At 39.8% G+C, this 25,456-nt stretch overlaps 1 protein-coding gene across 1 annotated transcript; it reads right to left on the bottom strand.

Moving 5' to 3' along the window:
• Positions 1 to 594: 594 nt before the first annotated feature.
• LOC114656169 (uncharacterized) lies at positions 595 to 22,428 on the bottom strand. The gene is made up of 7 exons (XM_051930536.1): positions 22,363 to 22,428; positions 20,692 to 20,842; positions 17,773 to 19,794; positions 17,617 to 17,688; positions 17,397 to 17,509; positions 17,234 to 17,309; positions 595 to 762 (listed from the first exon to the last, which is right to left on the bottom strand). The coding sequence occupies exons 1-3, from the start codon at positions 22,366 to 22,368 to the stop codon at positions 18,587 to 18,589; spliced, it is 1,365 nt and encodes a 454-aa protein (XP_051786496.1). The 5' UTR covers positions 22,369 to 22,428; the 3' UTR covers positions 595 to 762; positions 17,234 to 17,309; positions 17,397 to 17,509; positions 17,617 to 17,688; positions 17,773 to 18,586.
• Between the last annotated feature and the right edge of the window lie 3,028 nt (positions 22,429 to 25,456).

The raw sequence follows: 25,456 nt of genomic DNA, 5'->3' as shown, positions 1-25,456 counted from the left end.
TTTAGAAATGCATAAGTTTCATTAATTCATTCTTCAGGAGTTACAGATCTTAACATTTGTACAAAGGCAAGGTGAGTAAATGATGGACACATTTCTGATTATAACAATGAACTCTTTGGAAAAGCAAATCTACTTAAACACAAAGCCCAGTGACCTGGATGCCATGAGGGGAGGAAGATAACATCTTTCGATACTATGTCATTCTAAGAAGATATATAATATTCTGTTTAATTTTAGAATCACTCTAGAAGACAACAATAAGCCTCCAAAAGAACTGTTGACAAATCTATAAACAAAATTAACAGTAACAAGCAGGAGTTACATTTTATAGAACATTATTCAATGTACTTTCTGGAAAAGTCAGGAAAGGGTCTTGTGAAAGAGGAGGGATCCAATTAGGCACCACATAAGCATTTGCAACATAAGCATCTTTTCCCTAAACAACAAACAATTAAGAGCAGCTCACCTTAGAAACACACTTAATCAGTACAATATGGAACTGAATGACACCAAAATTTATTTACATACACATTGCTGTACAATCTGGCCAATGATCTTCAGACAAGTTTCCAATCTATGTTTAACAAAAAAACCCCAAAAAAACAGTATAATTAAAGACACTGATGATTTTAACAACCATAATCTACAAGCAGAATTAACTGCAATTGATTTTACATTCACATCACAAGATACTTAGTGCAGCTTATGCTGTACTCACAGTTGCTTCCAATTCTGTAGACAGGCCAAGAGGTAGGAAGTCAGCTCTGTTTAAAACACTGCAAGGCCCACTGTTGTAAAATTACTACATTACCTTTAGCTCTCCTGAAAATATACCTGTAAATGTTTTTTTTTTTTTTAAATGACCACATTTACACAGTCATTGAGTCATACTGTTTAGCCTTGCAATGCTATTGGATAGTAAATATGTATATGTGCCTGGCCATTTGGTCATGATCTCATTCAACCTGCAATCGCTCCTTGAAACTCATCCCCTTGTTTTACTGGACTGGATATAACAAGATTCAAGTAAGTAAAATGCCTGAAATATTTTTTGTGTGTTTATTACAATGTCTAGGAGCATGTAGATACTAAGTTACTGTGGAATATTTTCATCAAATTAGATTTTGAGCTTATTATGTCCATGTTGTAATTCTACAACATTGGGTGAGGTTGGTAGTCAAAGTAGCAAATGCACCTTACATATTGCATGGGGATTTTACACTTCATATTCACATATGGAAATAAAAAAAACTAGAATAGAATAATAGATATGCAATGTCTATGGTGATTCGAAAGTTCTGCATGTAATTTCTTTGTTATAATTTGGAGTTTTGACCTGCTGACCTGTTGACATCATTACATTTCACAAACAACTTGACAGTGTCGGAGACAGGAAAGAAAGATAAACTCTGGAAACTCACACCATGGCTTGATTCATTCAGAGAGAAATGCCTGCAGGTGGTACCAGAAGAGCACAACTCTGTGGATGAGATGATGATTCCTTTCAAGGGGAAATTCAGCTGCATCAAGCAATATATGCGAGGCAAGCCCCACCCATAGGGGGTTCAAACTGTGGGTAAGAACTGGCATCTCTGGCATGCTCTGTGACTTCGATGTGTACCAAGGCAGTGTTGATGGGATACAAGCCAAATCTGAACTTGGATTGTCAGGTGATGTTGTGATGACGCTTGCCTCCACACTCCCAAAAGGTCAGAACTGCAAGATCTTCGCAGACAACTACTTCACCTCTGTCCCATTGGTAGCTAAGCTCCTTGATTGTGGAATTCATTATGTGGGAACAGCCAGGCAAGTACGCCTACCCAACTGTAACCTTGAAGATGAGAAGAGCTTGAAGAAAAAGGGGAGAGGAAGCTTTGATGCCAGAGTGAAAGGGAACGACAACATCTGTGCTGTCAAATGGTATGACAACAGGGCGGTTACACTTGTGTCAACCTTTGCTGGCCCAGAGCCTGTGCAAAAAATTCAACGTTGGGACAAAGCCACCAGAACCTACATTGAAGTTGAAAGGCCTTACATTGTGGGTATCTACAATAAATACATGGGAGGTGTGGATTTGTTGGACTCATTTGCAGCCAAATATAAGTTCCCTATAAAACCACGCCGCTGGTATATATACATCTTCTGGCATACCATTATCCTTGCTGTGATCAACGCCTGGCTCCTCTACAAGCGGGACTGCAAAGCTCTCAGCATTCCTAAGAAGGAGATTTTGAACAGGAGACAGTTTCAGGCGCAACTCACATCTTCTCTTATATTGATGAATGCTGCTGCCAACAGACTAAAGAGAGGGTGACCATCGTCAGGCAATAAGAGCCCAGAAACATCAAGGAGCAAATAGGATCTCAGCCGAGAGGTCATATGTGCATCCTCCACCGTATGTGCGCAAGGACATTATTGCACATTTCCCCATCAAAACAAAGAGAGGACGCTGCAGACACTGTGGTAAAGGATATACCAACATGCTGTGCAGCAAGTGCAATGTCCGTCTCTGCTTTTCAGATGACAAGAACTGTTTTTGGGATTATCACTGCAAATGAATAGTCATTGGTTATAGACAGTTTTCATTAAGTTGACTAAATACAATTTTATCCTGTTTTCTAAATTATGATTATCAATAAATAATAATTGATAAAAATGCAAATGTTGTTCAATTATCTATACTAATAAAAGGCAAAGCCCTCACTGACTCACTGACTGACTGACTCACTCATCACTAATTCTCCAACTTCCCGTGTAGGTAGAAGGCTGAAATTTGGCAGGCTCATTCCTTACAGCTTACTTACAAAAGTTAGGCAGGTTTCATTTCGAAATTCTACGCATAATGGTCATAACTGGAACCTGTTTTTTGTCCATATACTCTAATGGAGGAGGCGGAGTCACGTATCGCGTCATCACGTATTACGCCTCCTACATAATCACGTGAAGTGAAAACAAGGAAGAGATTTACAGCACGAGTCAAACGCGGGAACGAAGGTAAATGACGTTAATTGTTGAGTGTCTTTTACCTCTCAAGTCAGCTCGAAGTGATCACTCGTGTGAAGGCAGCTTCACAAAAAAACAGATCCTTAACAAACTGTTATTGGTATATTTTCCCTCAATTTTAAAAGGTTTTCTTTTCTTATTAATAAAAATTTAAAAGCAGTACTTCGCTGGTGCGAAGCGTGGGGATTTGAGCGACTGACGCATACAGACATATTCATGAGTGCAGGTACTTCGGAAAGAAAGCACTGTGTAAACCTAAACTTTAAATTAAGTTCATAGACCTACAAAAGGTTGCCATTGATTTGAGGCAAGATTGCTTTTCTCATGTACAACTATACGTTGCATTCTTAACAGTATATATATATATATATATATATATATATATAGATGTATATAGAGATATAGATATATATAGATATGCATATATAGATATAGATATTGTGGACACTTTTTGTGACTGAAGACAGAGAAGAAATTAAAATTAGTAAAAACCTTTTATTGATACATACCAGACAAAGGTAAAATGACAGAGAAATACAGTCCTAGGACACCGCACTTCATCTGCCTCGAGCGCAGATATCTTTGTTCTTTTATAGCTTTTCTAGTCTCCTGATCATTGACCACGTAAGCAATAAAAATAGCATCCTGACTCATTTTGTATTATTCCAATTGGTAAAGTCTTTACCCTAAAGGTATATTTTCTTGTCCATTGAAAGGAAAATTACAGAAAGTATATATGCTTTTTGTCACGTACGCAAAACACAAACAAGTTTGATCATTCTGTCCTATTTTCTGTACTTACACACATACATTTTGTTCAATTACATCATTTTTATGTTTTAACACTCCTCCCTTTTTGAACAAAATGATGTGGGCAGTAGAATTAAATTGAAATGGTTGATGAAGGGGAAGGGGGGGGGGAAAGGGGATGGGGAGGAGAAAATGGAAGAAGCTATACGAGACATGTGCTCCTCATGTAGCATATATGCCCTTTCCATAGAGGCAGTAAAGTACTTAGATAGAGATCACCACCCATCCTTGGGTAGCCTGAGAGGGTGCGGGTAACAGTCAACAGAAAAGTATTTTTAAGATAGCCATTTCTTGCAATGCGATGCGTGGATCCAGGCAGGCAGTCCTTCAACTTTCACGGCATGTGGTGTGGAGAGAAGAATTTGGAATGGTCCTCTCCACCTAGGCTGATGCCAGTGTTTCCTCCGAGTATCTTGAACCAGGATCCAGGTGCCCAAGGGAATTGGTAAATCCTTAGAAGGTGGGCTGGTCCTCCAGGCTTGATTAACCTGCTGGTGGACTTCCTTCAACGAGGTTCGGAGACCTGCAAGACTAGAGAGAAGATCATTGTCCACAGTATGCAAATTCACATTTCCTACAATCATGCCAATGGACATGGGACGTCCGGTCAGAATCTCAAACGGCGATAGTCCCAGTTGTCGGTGTGTCCATCCCCTTAGTCCCATTAAAGCTAAGGGCAGTGCATCCGGCCATGATAAATTAGTTTGTTCACAAATTTTTGCGAGGTTAGCTTTTAACACTAGAATTACCAGAGCCTACGAAAAAACTCGTATATCCGGCCCACCTTAAATCGCTTCTTAAATCCATTCACACCTCTCCGCCAGCATCCTTTGTCCTCTAAATGTGCTGATAAAAGACAAGCTGCCAGCAGCCGGCTATTCCATCCCCCCACCGACTTAGAAAGTGAGCGAAGTTTCCCAGCTCACGCCTTGATTGATTATGTGGGAGTGAAGTGTAGTTTTACAGTGGAAATAAGAGATCATTATTCTAAAGTAATCTGTGTAAACACATTGTTAAAACAGAAACTTTGTCATATTTTAGTAATAAATGTTACAAAATGTAGTAGGCATAAACTATAGAATGTGTAAAGCCCGAGTTCCAAAGATCAAATAAACACTTTCACAAAAGCTTCAAGGACAATACAACAGCCTCCGTGGCGTAGCGCGTTAAGATTTGCCTCTTAGAGCACAACAGCTTTGCCGCCTCTTAGACCTGAGTTTGATTCCCCGCTAGGGATAAAATGTTGCTTTTTTTTTTTTTCTTTTTAACCTCAAACGGACATAAAATTTCTAAATTGGTATGCAGTCAGTTAATGAGATCGTTATATTTTCATGTGGGATGCTCCTTTTAAAATATTTTTTTAACAATTGAGACTGCAATTAACAGGAACAACTGTCCTTATAACTGTTATTTTTAAGATCCATAACACACAGACAGAAGAGCACTGCTTAATAGGGAGACAGACAGGCAGAGGTATATAAATAAACAGGGAAGGCACATGTACTGAAAGAAGAAAAAAGATCAACGTGCGTTGTTCCTGTAGCAACTGAATGAGCTCACCCGCTCTAACATCACCCCTCCACCCGATCTTACCTGTCTGTCTCCCTATTAAGCAGTGCTCTTCTGTCTGTGTGTTATGGATCTTAAAAATAACAGTTATAAGGACAGTTGTTCCTGTTAATTGCAGTCTCAATTGTTAAAAAAATATTTTAAAAGGAGCATCCCACATGAAAATATAACGATCTCATTAACTGACAGTGCATACCAATTTATAAATTTTATGTCCGTTTGAGGTTAAAAATAAAAAAAAAAAAGCAACATTTTATCCCTAGCGGGGAATCGAACTCAGGTCTGAGAGGCGGCAGAGCTGTTGTGCTCTAAGAGGCAAATCTTAACGCGCTACGCCACGGTGGCCGTTATATTGTCTTTGAAGCTTTTGTGAAAGTGTTTATTTGATCTTTGGAACTCGGGCTTTACACATTCTATAGTTTATACCTACTACATTTTGTAACATTTATTACTAAAATATGACAAAGTTTCTGTTTTAACAATGTGTTTACACAGATTACTTTAGAATAATGATCTCTTATTTCCACTGTAAAACTCCACTTCACTCCCACATAATCAATCAAGGCGTGAGCTCGGAAAACTTCGCTCACGTTCTAAGTCGGTGGGGGGATGGAATAGCCGGCTGCTGGCAGCTTGTCTTTTATCAGCACATTTAGAGGACAAAGGATGCTGGCGGAGAGGTGTGAACGGATTTAAGAAGCGATTTAAGGTGGGCCGGATATACGAGTTTTTTCGTAGGCTCTGGTAATTCTAGTGTTAAAGTGCCATTGCATCGTTCTACGATGCCTCCGCTTTGGGGATGGTATTTACAATAATGGTGCACATTAATTTGGAGCCAGGTGGTTAATTCATTTATCACGGAGTTCACAAAATGAGTGCCATTATCTGTTTGTAACTTTTGAGGGATACCCCATCTTGGAATAATCTCTTTAATTAGTGCTTTAGCTACTGTTTTGGCATCGTTGTGTTTTGAAGGGAAAGCCTCTACCCATCGGGAGAACACATCGACAATCACAAGGCAATATCGGTACCCTTTAGACGGGGTTGGTTCAATGAAATCCATTTGGAGGTGTTCAAACGGACCCATTGGATTAGGGGTAATGGCGGGACTTACCTGGGTACCTTTTCCCACATTAAACTTTTGACATATTGCACATCGTCTGCAAAATTGCTCTGCATATGTAGAGAAACCTACAGCTTCCCAATGTTTTTCAACATCTCGAACCATGGCATCTCTACCTGTGTGATCGAGGCCATGGGCGATTTTTGCCATTCCTGGGAAAAAGGCTTTTGGGAGAAAAGGTTTGTTAGTTTGTTTATGAGTCCAGACTCCATCAGAGAGGGACCCTTCTTTGGACCATTTTCTCCTTTCGATATCCGTGGCTGCACTCTGTAAAGAAATAATTTGATTATCAGGGTCCTGGTCATTTCTCTGTTGGAATAAAGAAATTGGTGTGTTATTATATGCAGCCTCTTTAGCACAGTGGTCAGCTAATTCATTTCCTTTGCTAACAGGATCCTGTTTTCCTGTGTGAGCTTGACATTTAACAATTGCTAGCTTCGATGGTTTGGTTATGGCTTCTAAAAGGGATTCGATCAATTTCTGATGTTGGATGGGTTTGCCAGTACTGGTCTTAAATCCCCTTAGTTTCCATAGTGCTCCATGATCATGGCAGACTCCAAAAGCATACCTGGAATCCGTATAAATTGTTACGATCTTCCCTTCGGACAGCTGACACACTCGAGTGAGTGCTACGAGTTCAGCTGCTTGTGCACTCAAGCTTGATGAACTTCGATTTGCTTCCAGCAGGCGGTCCCCTTGGACCACTGCGTAACTGGTTGAGGGTGCTCCATTTTTCAATCGCAAGGAACATCCATCCACAAAAATCATTTCTCCAGTTTCTAAAGGTGTTTCCTGTAGATCTACTCTAGGTTTTACAACCTTTGCTATTTCATCATGGCAATTATGTGGTTCTCCTTCGTTGTTAATTGGGAGAAGAGTGGCTCGATTTAAAGTGGAGCATCTTTCAATTGTAACATTTGACAAAGTACAGAGTACATTCTGATAGTGTATTGCCCTAGCAGTAGTGAGATGTGAAGTTTTGGCTTGTACTAGGATAGAATGTACAGCGTGAGGCACTTTAACTGTTAGGGGGCTCATGAGAACTACATCCGTGCTTGCTAATACAGCTTCTGTTGTTGCAGCCACAGCACGAAGACACGGAGGAAGTGCTGCAGCCACTGGATCCAGTTTTTTAGAAAAATAAGCCACCGGTCTCTGTTTATCTCCGTGTTGTTGCGTCAGTACTGCATTCATAAATCCCTGCTTTTCGTCCACGAACAAAGTGAATGGACGAGAATGATCAGGCAAACCAAGCGCGGGCGCAGATAGAAGAGCAGTTTTTTAAGTCACAGAGAGCCTTCTCAGCCTGTTCATTCCACTGGACCTGGCCAGAAACGGGGGTGCCAGGAGTATTAGCCAATTGTTGCAACGGCTGTGCTCTTTCAGTAAAATTTAGAACCCACTGTCTGCAGTAGCCCAGAATGCCTAAAACAGACATAACCTGTTGTTTTGTGACCGGTCTAGGAAGATTTTGGATGGCTGTAATGCGATCGCTAGAGAGAGCTCTTGTTCCACACGTAATGTCATGACCTAGATATTTTACAGTTGTTTTGATTAGCTGCAGCTTAACTTTAGAAACTTTATGGCCATTGTCCCCCAAAAACAGCAACAATTTCTGGGTATCTTTTGCACAATCTTCTTCCGTAGCGCTACATAGCATTATGTCATCTACATACTGTATCAATGTACTACCTCTGTCCGGCCAAAAGCCTTCTAAATTTTGGGCAAGAGCTTGTCCATATACACAAGGGGCTTCAGTGTATCCCTGAGGCATGACGGTCCATGTCCAACAGCGGTTTTGGAAAGTAAAAGCAAACCAAAATTGAGAATCAGGGTGTACAGGGATAGAAAAGAAAGCATTAGCTAGGTCAATAACGGAGAAGTACCGAGCGGAAGGAGGGATAGTAGAGAGGATAGTGGAAGGATTAGGGACGATAGGGGCCCTAGGGAAGATGGCAGAATTTACTTGTCGCAAGTCTTGTACGAAACGCCATGAACCGTCAGCCTTTTTTACAGGTAGAATGGGGGAATTGACTGGAGAGTATTCAATTGGAATAATGGCACCGCGTTTGACGAGATCGGAATGTACAGCGGAGATGCCAGCCTCTGCTTCAGGAGACAGAGGATATTGGGCACGGTGCGGGCGGAAGGAGGATTTCGGGTGGATCACCAGAGGCTCACAATGGGCTATCCTTCCATAATCATTCTTTCCCTGGGACCATAGTGAATCAGAGAGCATAGAGAGCCAAGAAGGGAAAGTGGTTTGCAATGAACAAGCAAAAGAGGAAGGACGGCACAAAGCGCGATGCACTAAAAAATCAGTTTGAAGCACCACTTTAGTTATTAAACGGTCAGGAGAATCAAAAATACCTGGAGTAACTTGTAACCAGTCTGTTCTTTTAAGGCATTGTTCTACCCATGGTCCTATTTCCTCCCATTTAACAGTGCGTGATTTAGCTAAGGAAATATGAGGCACTGAGCCGCCAAGATAAAATATATGTTGTGAGCATGTAAGATGAACAGAAGCAGCTGCCTTTGTGGATGAAATAAAAACACAGGAGATGTGAAAGGTTTCGGGGCGAGTACCAGAAGTAAGGAAAGATTCTAGCCAGGGGGTGTCTACTTCTATAGGGAAGTATTGGGCAGTACAGTGTAAAATGTCAGGGGCCTGTAAATTGGGAAAGAGACAGGGGGAAAAAGAGTGTAGGGCTTTGAGGAGAATGGTGTGTGGGGAAATATTTAAAGTCCAAGCTGCAAAACAGGGTTTGGGGTAAGGGGCAATTTGACACAACAACTTGGGGGTAGAACAGAAAAAACCTTTGTCAGTCATAGAAATAGAAAGAGAAAGTTTTGTCATGAGATCTCTTCCTAAAAGGTTAACTGGACAGAGCTGATTTAAAAGAAAACGATGCAGTAAGGTATGTCCGCCAGGACGTGACTGGACTTGAAGAGGTTTTGATACTTGGAGAAGGTGAGGTTGTCCAGAAGCAGTAAGCACAGTAACAGTCTCGTTCGAGGCAGGGACCTTTGCCAGCGAGAGGGTAGATCGAGTGGCACCAGTGTCGATTAAGAAAATAGTCTCAGTGCCATCAACGAACAATGTCAGTAAAGGATCAGTCTCTGAATTATGGGTGAGCAAAGGTAGTTGAAAAGAGTGGCTGGAGGTCCCTGCGTTTTCCTATGGCCAGTATTGTTGGTCAGGGGGTGTCAGAAAAAACAGGTGGAATAGGGGGAGGCGGGGGCTGTTGCTGTCTGTGAGGGCACTCCCGATGAAAATGTCCAGTTTCACCACAGGCGTAGCAAGAGTAGGAATTAACATTGGGATTAAAGGGAGAGGGAATAAAAGGATTCTTATTGTGGTCAGCAGGAGGAGCTCCAAAACCACCTCGTCCTCTTCCTCGTCCTCGTCCCCGTCCTCTAAGGCCATATCCTCGGCCTCGGTCAGGAGTATTCCTGGTATAATAGTTCATCTGTGCTGCCAATAATTTGGCATGAGAGTCCGATTCCTTCTGCTTAGTTTGTTTTTCGGCATGTTCAGCATGTCGTTTGACTTCATCAAACGCGGCACTTTCCCACCCAATACAGGAAGTGCGGACCTTGTTTTGTATATTAAGGCGCAAACCGGAAACAAAAGGTGGAACTGCAGCTCGGGTGCGGTCATCAACATTTTCCAAGCCCGAGTGATTAGCCATAAGGTCTTGAATCCTATGTGCCCATTCATCAACCGTCTCGTCTCTCTTTTGTTTTGCAGCAGAAATAAGGGACCAGTCCGTTCCTTTTTTATATTTATCTGCAATATTTTGTCTCAACGCCTCCCATTGTGGGTTAAATTCGCCTTCTCCACCAATCCCCTGTCCTCGAGTTAAAGCTGGGTTCCATACCCATGGAACGTCATTGCGGACACCCTTGCAAACAGTGGCCCATGTGGTCCCAAGCTTTCGACGAAGTATCTGGGTCCATTCAGCAGCGTTAGGCTTATACATGCTATCTAACTGATCAAGTTGTTCAACAAATTTTAGTCCTCCTACTTCCTTTGGATCTGGAAGTGCATTCACGACATCCTTTAGTTCTTGGATGTCCCAGTTCCGATTTATCATAACTGTTGTGGGATTTTGGGGTCCGGCTGGATGGGCAGGGTTATAATGGGGATTGGGAACTTCTATTAAAGGGCAAGTAAGTAAAGGTGAAGGATCAGAAGAGGTTGGAGGGAAAAAAGTTGGAGCTGGTTTGTGAGTGGAGGTTTGACTTCGAGTGCGTTGGGAGACGGGGGTTTGTCCAGTACGGGGTGGGTCATCACGATGGGTAGAGGGGTCATAGTGATCTGTGCCTGGGGGACCATCGGGGGAAACTTCTGCCAGTTGTAGTGCAGGGGGGGGCAGTCGGAATGGGGGATAGAGGAGGGGATAATGGAGGTGCCTGAGGTTGGTACTGAGGAGAGGAACAAATAGTAGGATAAAGGGGGTCTTTATTTGGATTATTCTTCCTTTTCCTCCCGTCTGCCTGTGGTTCCGTGCCTGTCTGAACTTTCTGTAATGTAATTAGTAATTCCTCTTTCTCCTTTTTAGCCTTTCCCTCATTTGCCCGCAACAATTCATTCTGTTTCTGTACTGCTTCTAAATTTCTGTCTTTTATTACTAATTCCCATCTATCGAACATATCCATTTGATACGGTCCACTATTATAACAACCCTGCTTATTCCTACACAGGATTTTCCTAGCTTCCTGTATTTCACTTGCATCTCCTGTCCCCTCTATCGGCCAACGCCCACCACTCTGTCTATTCCATTTCCTACATGCCTTCTTGAAATCTAAACCTGTCTTCTTTTCTACAAATTTCCTAGGAGACCCATTTTTACGGGGCGTCTGTTGATCCTCCGAAAATAATTCTTCCAGCATTAATGATTTTGATCCCCCTGTACGGCGATTAACAGGCTTACTGTTATAAGTTCCCATTATGTCCCCTTGCTCTTCCTGAGTCCTGTATTTAATTTTCCAACTATATACTGATTCGTCTAATCCCTTGTACGTATGAATCAGCGAGGTATTAAGTGTGCCACTCACTGTTCCCTTACTGTTCCCTTCTTTAGTCCCAAGGGGAGACACCCAGCTATCGGTCCTGTCCCAGTTCCCAGGAGAACACGGTATTCCTATTAGTATGTAGATTTATTTATTCCGTCCTAACAGCAAACCTGCAATCTGTGCTCTTTTTCTGTTTATGTTTCCATATATATATATACCACCCTGTTACTCGTCCCGTTAGCCTGTCCGCTCACATCCCCGGATTCCAGCTCAGGTGACTTCGTGTCCGATTCGGTTCAGCAGAATACTACATCAATACGTCCAGCCGAGTCTAGGATATGGGTGAGGCCAGTATCCTTTCGTCAGACCTTTCGTATGCGTCAAACTGCTTGGGTCAAGTCTCCATCACCTTAAGCAACCCGTTGAGATATGAATATGACTAGACGGTCAACAGGAAACTCGCCCTCCCGTAATTTAGAAAAAAAAAAATAAAAAAAATGTTCGGAAATTCCCCGGTGCTTACCCCAGCCTGGAAGTGTGCAAGCTCTGTCTGGAAATCCGTTCAGTCACCGTGGATGTAGCAAAGAGGAGACCAGGGGCTCCTCACGCAAGAACTCTTTCAGGACAGGGCAGTCCTAACTTTTGCCGGAGCTGCATGCTCTGCTGCCGGAGCTCAAGTTGACGGCAGTCCGCTGGTAAGACGGATCACTGAAATGGTCTCGCCGGAGGAGTCGACCGGCCGTCTCTTGCCCCACGTCCGGGCGCCAAAAAACTGTGGACACTTTTTGTGACTGAAGACAGAGAAAAATTAAAATTAGTAAAAACCTTTTATTGATACATACCAGACAAGGGTAAAATGACAGAGAAATACAGTCCTAGGACACCGAACTTCATCTGCCTCGAGCGCAGATATCCTTGTTCTTTTATAGCTTTTCTAGTCTCCTGATCGTTGACCACGTAAGCAATAAAAATAGCGTCTTGACTCATTTTGTATTATTCCAATTGGTAAAGTCTTTACCCTAAAGGTATATTTTCTTGTCCATTGAAAGGAAAATTACAGAAAGTATATATGCTTTTTATCACGTACGCAAAACACAAACAAGTTTGATCATTCTGTCCTATTTTCTGTACTTACACACATACATTTTGTTCAATGACATCATTTTTATGATTTAACAATATATATATATGTATGTATGTCTATATGTATGTCTATATAAATGTATGTATGTCTATATATATATGTATGTATGTCTATATATATATATATATATATATATATATATATAAGCTTATAAGTACTGCCTTACTTCTCTTTAAGAAAGGAAGATGTAATGATACTTGATTTAAACGATTCCATGTCTTGGTGGGTTTGCGTAGCTTATTGTCAATATCTTTACACCTATTTTTAAGACTTATTGACTGAAACGGGCTTTCACGAAAAAAGTTAGGGCTTTGCTACAGAATACACCCTCCACAAGTTAAGGAAGTAAAAATAAAAGTGTATATTTCTCTTTTAATTAAACCTTTTAAATTTGTATACATAGCTCCATTTGGCTGTTTTAGTTTTTTTTTTTTCCTTTTTCAATAATATTTAATCTCCTTAAAGAAAATGAACATATGCATTTTACTTTTTTTGTATCTCTTTAGTAATATTTTAGTGTAAAAGGATAACCAGTATTTAAACCTTTTATGTTACTTTATAAATTTATTTTACACAATGTTGAAAAATTAATAAGAAAGCTACATATTTTGGCAGCTGCTGCTTTAATTTTCAATGAAATGAAAAAAGCTCTCCAAGAGAAAACGTCAATGAAGAAGAAACAGTTTGCACTATCTAAAAAGGAGAAACCCTCATTTATAAAGGTTTGCTGCAGATGACTTAACTGAAAATAAATTAATAGTTCCTATGTGTATAATACATATTTATCTATTTTACTTATGCCTTTATTCCAGCAACTTGCAACATCTGAGGTACAATTTGTTCCATTACTTTTGTTTTTTGCAGCACAGGCAGGTGAAGTGACTTCCTCAGGGTCACACAGTGGTGTCAGTACCAGGATTTGAACTGACAAGCTCCGGGTTTGCTGAAATATTACTGAAGAAAGAAAAAAAACGAAAATGGGCAAATAGGGCTATGCATACAAATGTCCATCCATCCATTATCCAACCCGCTATATCCTAAATACAGGAGCCAATAAGTAGATATGTATATATATATATATATATGTGAATGTATGTATGTATGTATATATGTATGTCTATATTTATATGTATATACTAGTAAAATACCCACGCTTCGCAGCAGAGAAGTAGTGTGTTAAAGAGGTTATGAAAAAGAAAAGGAAACATTTTAAAAATAACATAACATGATTGTCAATGTAATTGTGTTGTCATTGTTATGAGTGTTGCTGTCTTTTATATATATAATATACACACACACACACACATATATATACATATATACATATATATACACATATCTACATATACACATATCTACATATATATATATATATACATATACACATCCACATATATATATATACACATAGCAAAATACCCGCGCTTTGCAGCGGAGAAGTAGTGTGTTAAAGAGGTTATGTAACTATATATATACATAAACATATATACATATATATATACATATCTACATATACACATATATACATATACACATCCACATATACATACATATACAGATTTACATATCTACATACAAATTTACATATCTACATATATATATATATATATAGATATATATATATATATATATAGATATAAATATAGACATACATATATACATACATACATTCACACACACACACACACATTCATATATATATATATATATACTCTGTATATATACATATCTACTTATTGGCTCCTGTATTTAGGAAATAGCGGGTTGGATAATGGATGGATGGACATTTGTATGCATAGCCCTATTTGCCCGTTTTCATTTTTTTTTCTTTCTTCAGTAATATTTCAGTAAACCCGGAGCTTGTCAGTTCAAATCCTGGTACTGACACCACTGTGTGACCCTGAGGAAGTCACTTCACCTGCCTGTGCTGCAAAAAACAAAAGTAATGTAACAAATTGTACATCAGATGTTGCAAGTTGCTGGAATAAAGGCATAAGTAAAATAGATAAATATGTATTATACACATAGGAACTATTAATTTATTTTCAGTTAAGTCATCTGCAGCAAACCTTTATAAATGAGGGTTTCTACTTTTTAGATAGTGCAAACTGTTTCTTCTTCATTGACGTTTTCTCTTGGAGAGCTTTTTTCATTTCATTGAAAATTAAAGCAGCAGCTGCCAAAATATGTAGCTTTCTTATTAAGTTTTCAACATTGTGTAAAATAAATTTATAAAGTAACATAAAAGGTTTAAATACTGGTTATCCTTTTACACTAAAATATTACTAAAGAGATACAAAAAAAGTAAAATGGATATGTTGTTTTTCTTTAAGGAGATTAAATATTACTGAAGAAAGAAAAAAAAAAATTAAACAGCCAAATGGGGCTATGCATACGAACTTAAAAGGTTTAAATAAAACAGAAATATATATTTTATTTTTACTTGCTTAACTTGTGGAGGGTGGATCCTGTAGCAAAGCCCTAACTTTTTTCGTGAAAGCCCGTTTCAGTCAATAAGTCTTAAAAAAAGGTGTAAAGATATTGACAATAAGCTACGCAAACCCAGGAAGACATGGAATCGTTTAAATCAAGTATCATTACATCTTCCTTTCTTAAAGAGAAGTAAGGCAGTACTTATAAGCTTACATGTTTATATATAGACATACATACATATATATATATATATATATATCTATATCCGAAGCCGTGCAAGCACACTGTTGAGAATGCAACGTATAGTTGTACAGAAGAAAAGCAATCTTGCCTCAAATGAATGGCAACTTTTTGTAGGTCTATGAACTTAATTTAAACTTTAGGTTTACACGGTGCTTTCTTTCCGAAGTACCTGCACTCATGAATATGTCTGTATGTGTCAGTCGGTCAAATCCACGCGCTTCGCACCGGCGAAGTACCGCTTTTAAGTTTTTATTAAGAAGAAAACAAAACCTTTTTAAATTGATGGAAAATATACTAATAACAGTTTGTTAAGGATCTGTTTTTTTGTGAAGCTGCCTTCACTCGAGTGATCACTTCGACCTGACTTGGTGGCCAACTATAAGCGTTACCTGGTAGGTAACCACCCATACAATCAGATTGTGAATCAGACTACGAATGCCGTGAATGTAATTACCCCGATCTACATGTTGTCAAATAAACGAACCACACGCCGTGGCGCAATTTTAGGGGCTTTGCCTGTAGCGCTGACGTCCGATTCCCGTAAGGGAGTGAAGTGAGTGGCTGGTTACCTACCAGGTAACGCTTATTGTTTGCCAGCAAGTGAGGTAACATCAGCCACGGTGCCTTCCGTTGTGAGAAACAGATCATAGAATGGTTGAAAATAGTTTACTGTCAAATAATGCAAAGAGTACGCGACACGTCTTTCCCCCTTATTCTTGGCTCATCAGGCGTACACACTCACTGCACTCGCTTACGGTAATCGAACCTCGGACGTCAGCGCTAGAGGGGCTTAGCAGCAGTGAAGTATTGCTTTTAAATTTTAATTAAGAACAAAAGAAAGCCTCAGAGGTTCGATTCCCGTAAGGGAGTGAAGTGAGTGGCTGGTTATCTACCAGGTAACGTTTATGGTTGGCCAGCAAGTGACGTAACATCAGCCACGGTGCCTTCAGTTGTGAGAAGCAGATCATAGAATGATTGAAAATAGTTTTGCATTTACCTTTTTAGTAAAAGGCGAGCTTTTAAGCCTGAGAAATCACCCCGTAAATGCACACGTTTAATTGCACGTGTTAATATGTATGCTTACACAGTATTAAAAGACATTCAAAAATTAACGTCATTTACCTTCGTTCCCGCATTTGACTCGTGCTGTAAATCTCTTCCTTGTTTTTAGTTCACGTGATTACATAGGAGGCGTGATGACGCGATACGTGACTCCGTCTCCTCCATTAGAGTATATGGACAAAAAACATGTTCCAGTTATGACCATTACGCGTAGAATTTCAAAATGAAACCTGCCTAACTTTTGTAAGTAAGCTGTAAGGAATGAGCCTGCCAAATTTCAGCCTTCCACCTACACGGGAAGTTCGAGAATTAGTGATGAGTCAGTCAGTGAGTTAGTGAGGGCTTTGCCTTTTATTAATATGTATAGATATCTACATATATATATATATATATATATGTAGATATGTAAATTTGTATATGTATATATATATGTGGATGTGTATATGTATATATATGTATATGTAGATATGTGTATATATGTATATGTATATATATGTTTACATAACCTCTTTAACACACTACTTCTCCGCTGCGAAGCGCGGGTATTTTGCTAGTTATTCATAATATATAGTCTTATGGTGGTACATGAGCAGTAAAACTTCCAATTAAACCCTTAGGTGTTTATATTTGTTTAGAGAGTGTGAGTAAAATGTGGAAGTTCTGCTCTCAACTAGGCCCAATGTTGCAATATTACAACATATCCCTAAAAACTAACTAAAACAAAAAATTTTTTAAAACTCTTTCATTTCTGCATCAGAGGCCTCCTACAACAACATCTGGAAGGAGAAAAAAAAATTGCTCTTTTTTTTTTAATATTTGGGTTTTACAGGGTTTTAAGACAGTGTTATCAATTCTGGCTATTTCTTCAGTAGGAATTCCTTTTGAATCAAGAATGTATGAAAGCTGAAGATATACACAGACAAAGATTCTAGTAAGTAAAGGAGGCTCTGCCATGAGCCCTATAAATGAACTTGGAAACGTTGTGTATACCAATTGTTTTTGCTCAAGATTAGGCTCCCGATTCCAAAGCAATGTTTTTGCCATTATAGCCTCCGACTCACTGTTGTCCATTTCACTAGATTCTTCATAATTGATTAAGACTTCTGTTGTTTGGAAGAAAAACAGATTAAATGGAGCTCAGATTAAAATAATAATAATAATAATAATAATATGTTAATGTGGCAAATTGAACATATTTATCTTTGCCTACTTGTAGCCTCATGCTTGCTTTCAAAAGGATGACCTCTTTTCAAGAGCTTTTGTGTACTTGTCATATCCAAGGCTAAGAAAAATAATTTGCAAACTAAATACCACATCAATATGATACAGGAAGTGAAAACAGAAATTAAATAACCATTGTTCTCACATAATTTTGCTCTTCCATGACAATCAAGTTCGATTTTGGGGTCACGACCAAAGACATTTTGATATTCTTGAATTGTTTTTTTGTTTTTGTACTATTCCTAAAGTGTATAATTGACCTCATCAAAAAATGTGAGCAGAAGGTGAAAGCAAGTTCATGAAGTAATTGTTTTTTTTCAAAGATGCAAGAAGTTGTTCTGCAGATTGACTGTTAAGCCATCCAGCCAACTCAGGCATAAGCTCAATTCTGCATAATAGATCCTTTGCATCCTTGGTATTATGCTCGTGAAATGTATCATAAAGAGCATAAAGCACAGATGAGCCACTGACAGGATGCACATCAGGACCAGAATCAGAATCCTCTCTCTTTAAAAGACATGGAAGGTTAATCCTCAATTCTCCCTTTTTGGCAAGCACAATATTTTGGGGCGTTGATTCGGCAAATCTTTCCTCATTTGGACTGAAAGGCTGAACCTGTGGCACCCTCAGATTGGTATGTGTGGCTAATCCTCTTGCAAAATCATAAATGCAGATATTTGGAAAGTGCTTCCAAGACAGTAAAATATCTGTATAGTCCCTTGGACTCTCTGCGTGAATGTTAAATTTGATTGAGTATACTGTAGATGCTTGGGAAGGTTATGAAAGTCAGGTGGAGCACATACCTCAGTAGGTAGGACTGCTGGAATTCGTTTTTTACGGTATAGATATGTTACCATTTTAACAAGACCATCTCTCTTTGGTGGATAAAGGGTTTCTTTTCATACACTGTCAGATTCTGACCAGCTGGTGTCCTTTGTATTTCCTATTTTGAATTCTTCTCAGTCTTCTGTGCTCTTAACTCTCTTAAAACATTCCCTATTAGTCTGAAAAAGATGCCATTTTGCTATATATTTATGCAAACATGACATTCGTGGTTTGGAACATGGACAGTGCCAGGACTTACACTTGATGTCATAGTATGCAGAAACCCTGGCAAGTCTACTATAATAGGACACTTTGGGCTCATACACTGATATGAACTGCTTTGAACTTTTATCATTCAGTGTGACCTCATTGCTTAAGGTAATGCCATGTTCTGTAGCTTCACGTTGCCTTTTCAAGCATTGTTCTTTTTTATGTTCTCCAATCCACTTTTCCCTAACCATGTCATTTAGCACTTCCTCAGTTAGGACCACATCTGTTTTGCCTGTTGGGAGACAATATGAAAGGGACTGACTGTGTTGACAATCAAAGGCCATTAGTCCATTCCTTAGTGCAAAATCCGAATTACGCCGGCAAACATCCATTTCACATAGAATTTTATATGTAGAACCCCAGGTCTTCTTCTGAACGTGCACTGGAATGGATTCACCGTGGAAAGCTTTTGCAACAGCAAATATTCCTCTAGCCTTGTCAATACACATGGATTTAAGATGATGTTCTGTACTAATCCCTTGCTTACAGCTTGAGTGTTTTCTCTTCATGTGCACTCGAAGGTTCTTTTTGTTCAGTCTGAGGTTACAAAGAGAACATTTTACCTTTCTGATCTTGGCTTGGACCACCTTATGGAATTCAGAGGGCAGAGGCTGAGCAGCGACTGGTGCCGTGGGCATGGAGGGCAGAGACTGGGTGGTGACCAGTGCAGTGGGCAGAGAGGGCAGAGACTGGGTGGCGACCAGTGCCGTGGGCACAGAGGGCAGAGACTGGGTGGCGACCAGTGCCGTGGGCATGGAGGGCAGAGACTGGGTGGTGACCCATGCAGTGGGCAGAGGCTGGGCAGCAACTGGAGCCATGGGCACGGAGGGCAGTGGCTGGGCAGTGACCGGTGCCGTGGGCACGGAGGGCAGAGGCTGGGCGTCCACCGGTGCTGTGGGCATAGGCTGAGAGGCAACCGGTGCCGTGGGCACAGAGAGCGCTTTGGGACCTTTGCCACACTCTGACAAGTGCCTGAGGAACTGATCTTTACGAACTACTGTTTTCTGGCAATAACAGCAGTGGTAGTGGCCTGATCCCTGGCAGTTCAGTGAACACTTGTATATTTTGAAACCTGAAACAGTACAAAGAAAAAAAAAAAGGTTAATATTCAGATTTATTTTACTTAACATTTAAAACTGTTCAAAAGAAATTCAGATAATCCTTATATTTAATAAAGTTAAAACATATAAATCCTGTCCTATTATTCTTTTAAACAGATACAAACTAATTAAAGATTCAGTCAATGATGCTTTTAAAAATGTATGAAAATATACTATATGTTGGGCGGCACGGTGACGCAGTGGGTAGCGCTGCTGCCTCGCAGTTGGGAGACCTGGGGACCTGGGTTCGCTTCCCGGGTCCTCTCTGTGTGGAGTTTGCATGTTCTCCCCGTGTCTGCGTGGGTTTCCTCCAGGCGCTCCGGTTTCCTCCCACAGTCCAAAGACATGCAGGTTAGGTGGATTGGCGATTCTAAATTGACCGTAGTGTGTGCTTGGTGTGTGGGTGTGTTTGTGTGTGTCCTGCGGTGGGTTGGCACCCTGCCCAGGATTGGTTCCTGCCTTGTGCCCTGTGTTGGCTGGGATTGGCTCCGGCAGACCCCCGTGACCCTGTGTTTGGATTCAGCAGGTTGGAAAATGGATGGATGGATGGATACTATATGTTGCTTGTCAATTGTAGGTAATGTAATTCCACACTTACATTCTGAAAAATTAAAGTATTTGTACTATGACCTTTGTCATATTCTACTAAATATTTTAAAAGACAAAATTGTTAATACACAGTCATGAATTAATTAATCTAAAATTATTCAAAGCTAGCTTTTCAAAAGTTGAAAAAGTACACAGTATACTATTTTGTCAAATAAAATCATGTTGTTAAGGTGAATATCTAGCTGCATTAAATTGTATTAAAAGTGTCAATTAATCAAATTTTACAAGTTACAAGATATATTCTAAAGAGCTTCGCATACCTCCATGAACAACTACTGTCCTTTTGTGGCTCTGTAAGTGGCTGATGATGTCTGCATAATCTGTTCTTTTATAGCAAAACAGACAAGCATACTCCTGGGCACCAAACACAACTGTAGGTTCCTCTGTGGTCTTCAATATACTTCTGTGTCTCTGGAGAATATAAAATAGATATAAAGTTCTTAAAACTGACAAACATGCACGAGAACATTTCTCTTTATTTCAATTGAAAAAAACTTCAAAAGCAGTATTTTTGAAGAATGCAGGAGAGGTGGGCATGAAACATTTAATATTGTTTTAACAGTTCAAACAAACTGTACTATCATTGAAAGAACTTTATAAAATAATAATAACAACATGATTCTATCCTGGCTGTTCTTTTCCCCATTATTGTCTACAATCTAATTTGAACTTTCTTGAACTGGAGGTAATTGAATATTGCATTCACACTTGCCCTTTGTTTGTAGCTACTTATTAAAATTTTCAGTTATGTACTGTAAATATATATACAGAACTATGAAAAAGATCATCTAAAGTGACCGAAACATATTCAAAGTTCTGACTAGCAACATTACTATAATTGAAAAACCAGTATATCCACTATTAACTGTGTTTGTCTTAGAAACTTATGCAAACAAGAAACTTTCTGTGGAACATTACCTTATATTGGCTCAATCTTTCTGTATTGTCTTTCTGAAATATATTTTGATATCTAGAATACCAGGTTACTGATAGGTTTTGCTTCCGATTAACTAGCATATACGTAGTACTAGGGTGTTGTACCGTGTTAGCCATTATGAATGTAGAGAAAAGCCAAGCAAAATGACACCTTTTATTGGCTAACTAGAAAGATTACAATATGCAAGCTTTCGAGGCAACTCAGGCCCCTTCTTCAGGCAAGATGTAATCAATGACACCTTTTATTGGCTAACTAGAAAGATTACAATATGCAAGCTTTCGAGGCAACTCAGGCCCCTTCTTCAGGCAAGATGTAATCAATGACACCTTTTATTGGCTAACTAGAAAGATTACAATATGCAAGCTTTCGAGGCAACTCAGGCCCCTTCTTCAGGCAAGATGTAATCAATGACACCTTTTATTGGCTAACTAGAAAGATTACAATATGCAAGCTTTCGAGGCAACTCAGGCCCCTTCTTCAGGCAAGATGTAATCTTGATTACATCTTGCCTGAAGAAGGGGCCTGAGTTGCCTCGAAAGCTTGCATATTGTAATCTTTCTAGTTAGCCAATAAAAGGTGTCATTTTGCTTGGCTTTTCTCTAGCATATACGTGATATACAGGACAAATAGTGAATGATATTCTTGCATAAGTACTTAATCACGGTCACTTATATTTGATTACAATCCGTTACACTTAACTATGGTTAATTATACTCAACAACGGTCAATTACATATAACAATTGTTATAAAAAATTATCGACTGCTGAATCCGTCGATTTACTATTCAGAATCGAGTATGCCGAACAGCCCTGTAACAATTAGCTACACCAACCGACCTGTTTGTTGTTTAACTGTTAATACTTTCTTAGAGGGCTTAGTACTGCACGGAACCTGAAAGTTGATTCAACATCTTTATTACACTGTAGTATAATTCGTACCCTAGCAGTAAAGTATAATATTATCTAATATTAGTAAAACTGGCAACAAACTCACTGCCATCTTGATTTCCAACTCAAACTCTTTCTTCTTCTTCTTTCCTCGAAAAGCTTTCAGAAAGATTTATTCAAAGTCCACCATTCCTTCGAATCCCAAAAAAAATAATGATGACGTATCGAAACTGTCATCGGAGGGCGTTCCGTGACTGGTGTTTGGAGCGTTCCGCAAGTAGATATTGCTGCAGACCGGAGTAAAATGGGAGTTAATATCATTTTCGACTTCAGCCAATCAAATATTAAATTTGCGCACGTCGGTCACTGATCAGCCAATCGCAAATTTAAACCTCGCGGTCAATCACCGTTTTATTCAACAAATCGCTAATCGGTGTTATTTGTCATTCATCGGCCACTTTAGCCAATTGCCTTTTGGATACGTAAAAAAGAAAGGTGGGTGTAATTTCTAAAGGTGGACGTGTAAGATAATTTCTAAAGGTGGACGGCCAAGATAAAGTGACTGTAAGAGACAAGAGTGTATATTCATAAAATACATCTCCGACGATAGTCTACTAGTGTCAATATCTTACACTATAGCACTTTGTCGAGTGCATTATTAAGACTGCAGTGTATTTTCACCACAGTCATTTATGAAGTAGCGGTTCTGAAAAAATAATAATAAAAGTTTGCATATGAGACATTTAGGGCGGCACGGTGGCGCAGTGGGTAGTGCTGCTGCCTCGCTGTTGTGAGACCTGGGGACCTGGGTTCGCTTCCCGGGTCCTCCCTGCGTGGAGTTTGCATGTTCTCCCCGTGTCTGCGTGGGTTTCCTCCGGGCGCTCCGGTTTCCTCCCACAGTCCAAAGACATGCTGGTTAGGTGGATTGGCGATTCTAAATTGGCCCTAGTGTGTGTGTGGATGTGTTTGTGTGTGTCCTGCGGTGGGTTGGCACCCTGCCCGAGATTGGTTCCTGCCTTGTGCCCTGTGTTGGCTGGGATTGGCTCCAGCAGACCCCTGTGTTCGGATTCAGCGGGTTGGAAAATGGATGGATGGATGGATATTTATCGTTACTGAACAACGTCTGAAGAATATTTAAATGAACATAACAATACAAATTTGTGTCCGCCTAATTTTAATGGATTGACGTGGACTTAAGTGTGGGCTCTACTTGATTAAGTCAGTCAGATTAAAACAAATGTTTGACTGTTGGTGTTTACTCGAATGTCCAAATGAAATAGCCGCCTACATTTAACGGGTCACCTTAAAGACCTCAAAGGCTATGAACGTATTACAATTTTAAACGTTGAATAAACTGTCAGAGTTCCTAATATTCCATTGTAGCCTCTTCTTGCCTGCAGATCACAATCTGTTCTTTGTTTGCTGATGTTAATATTCTTCGGTCTTCATGTCTGTTCTCAATATACCAGCAGCTCCAGTGCGTTTCTTGCCTATGAATCACGTATTTAAGTTTATTTTTTAGCTGTATTATGATTACAGATTATTACAAATCACATACTTGACACTCTCACATTTCAGGTATCAGGGAATATAAAACGTTAAGAAAGCTGGCAATAAAATTGTGACTTTAAAGAATCCATTGGCTGTCTCTATGTTATCAATGTTAAATGTAAGAAACACAGTTGTCATAGTGCTAATAGTCACCTTTCAATTATTATTTTTACAATGAAGTTTACTATGTTAAACGATACTGTGAAGAGCAAATATTATGCCTTCAAAAGACTAATAATTTTGCAGTTTTTGTGACTGTGCACCTGTTAATCAGGGTATTCAATTATTTGACTTGATTGGACTTTTATTACTTTTGGGATTTTAAATACCTCTTTAAGATCGTCAAATATGTGTTTATTATAATACATATTACTTATGCTAAAGTTACATTTAGAGATTAAAACATGACAGATGTTTGTTCATATCTCATTTATCCTCCATTTGACTCCATCAGGTCCTAGTGGTGTGCTGAACACGTCAGCCTGTCCTTAGGGTCTCTGAGACTGGAGGAGGTCAGGAGTCCAACTGTACAGCAGGCACTGATGGGCATCAGCATCACGACTGGTAACAAGATAGAGATGACAGATATTTGAGCTGGACATAATCCTATATGAGTATCCAAGCAAACAGCATATTAAGAGCACACCAAGTCTGTATACTCCAGTATGGCCCTGACATAACACCCTGTACAGCTGTAAACGACTCCACTTAACTGGTCATTTAGCACACACTACACTGAGTCTGTCAAGTCATAGCCATTAAATAATTCAATCTGAACACCTGGAAATTTATTTTGGCAATGATATTTCTGGTAAGGCATTTTTATATTGTCGTTTCTCATTGGTTTATACTGAAAATTTGGTTTACATCAATGTAGTTTTCAATAGTATGTACTGTATTATATATAGTATATAAAAAAATTAAAGGAACAATTTGAAAGCACATGAGATCTTAATGGGAAAAAAAAATATCCTGCTGGCTGTCTCTACTGCTATGGATTGATGTGTTAGGAACAAAAGGATGGCACATCGTTTGTTGGAAATGAAAATGATGAACCTACAGTGGGCTGAATTCAAAGACACCCCGAAAATCAAAGAGAAAAAACGATGCGGCAGGCAGGCAGGCGAGTCCATTTTGCTGAAATTTCATTGCAGCAACTCCAAATAGCACTCAGTAATTTGTATGGCCCCCATGTGCTTGTGTGCATGCCTGACAATATTGGGGGGGGGGGGGGGGGGGGGGGGGGGGGGGGGTTGGTGGGCATGCTGCTAATGAGATGAAGGATGGTGTCCTGGGGGATCTCCTCCTAGATCTGGACCAGGGCATCACTGAGCTCCTGGACAGTCTGAGGTGCAACCTGGTGGCATCGGATGGACTGAAACATAATTTCCCACCCAGAGGTGTTCTTGGGGCAGTCAATGGGATCAGTTCCTTCATTCTCTGACCACATGAGGCCAGCTGTTGTGGTGCACCCAGGAGCCACTGTACCAGCATAGGGTCTGCCAATGGGTCCAAGGATTTCATCCAAATGCCTAATGGCAGTCAAGGTGCCCACTGTTGTCTAGTCTGTAGAGGTCTGTGTGTCCCTCCATGGATATGCCTCCACAGACCATCACTGACCCACCACCAAACCAGTTATGCTGAACTAC

Source organism: Erpetoichthys calabaricus, chromosome 8 (genome assembly GCF_900747795.2).
Source record: "Erpetoichthys calabaricus chromosome 8, fErpCal1.3, whole genome shotgun sequence".
In the NCBI taxonomy this organism is placed as follows: Eukaryota; Metazoa; Chordata; class Cladistia; order Polypteriformes; family Polypteridae; genus Erpetoichthys; species Erpetoichthys calabaricus.
Note: the sequence above shows the minus strand (reverse complement) of the source record. Positions and strands in the feature narration are given on the sequence as shown.

What these genes read in the sequence shown, in the direction of transcription:
- LOC114656169 (XM_051930536.1), bottom strand. An exon ending in GACAGTAGTTGTTCATGGAG is followed by an intron (nt 19,795 to 20,691) that starts GTATGCGAAGCT and finishes GTACTGTTTCAG; the next exon opens with GTTTCAAAATATACAAGTGT.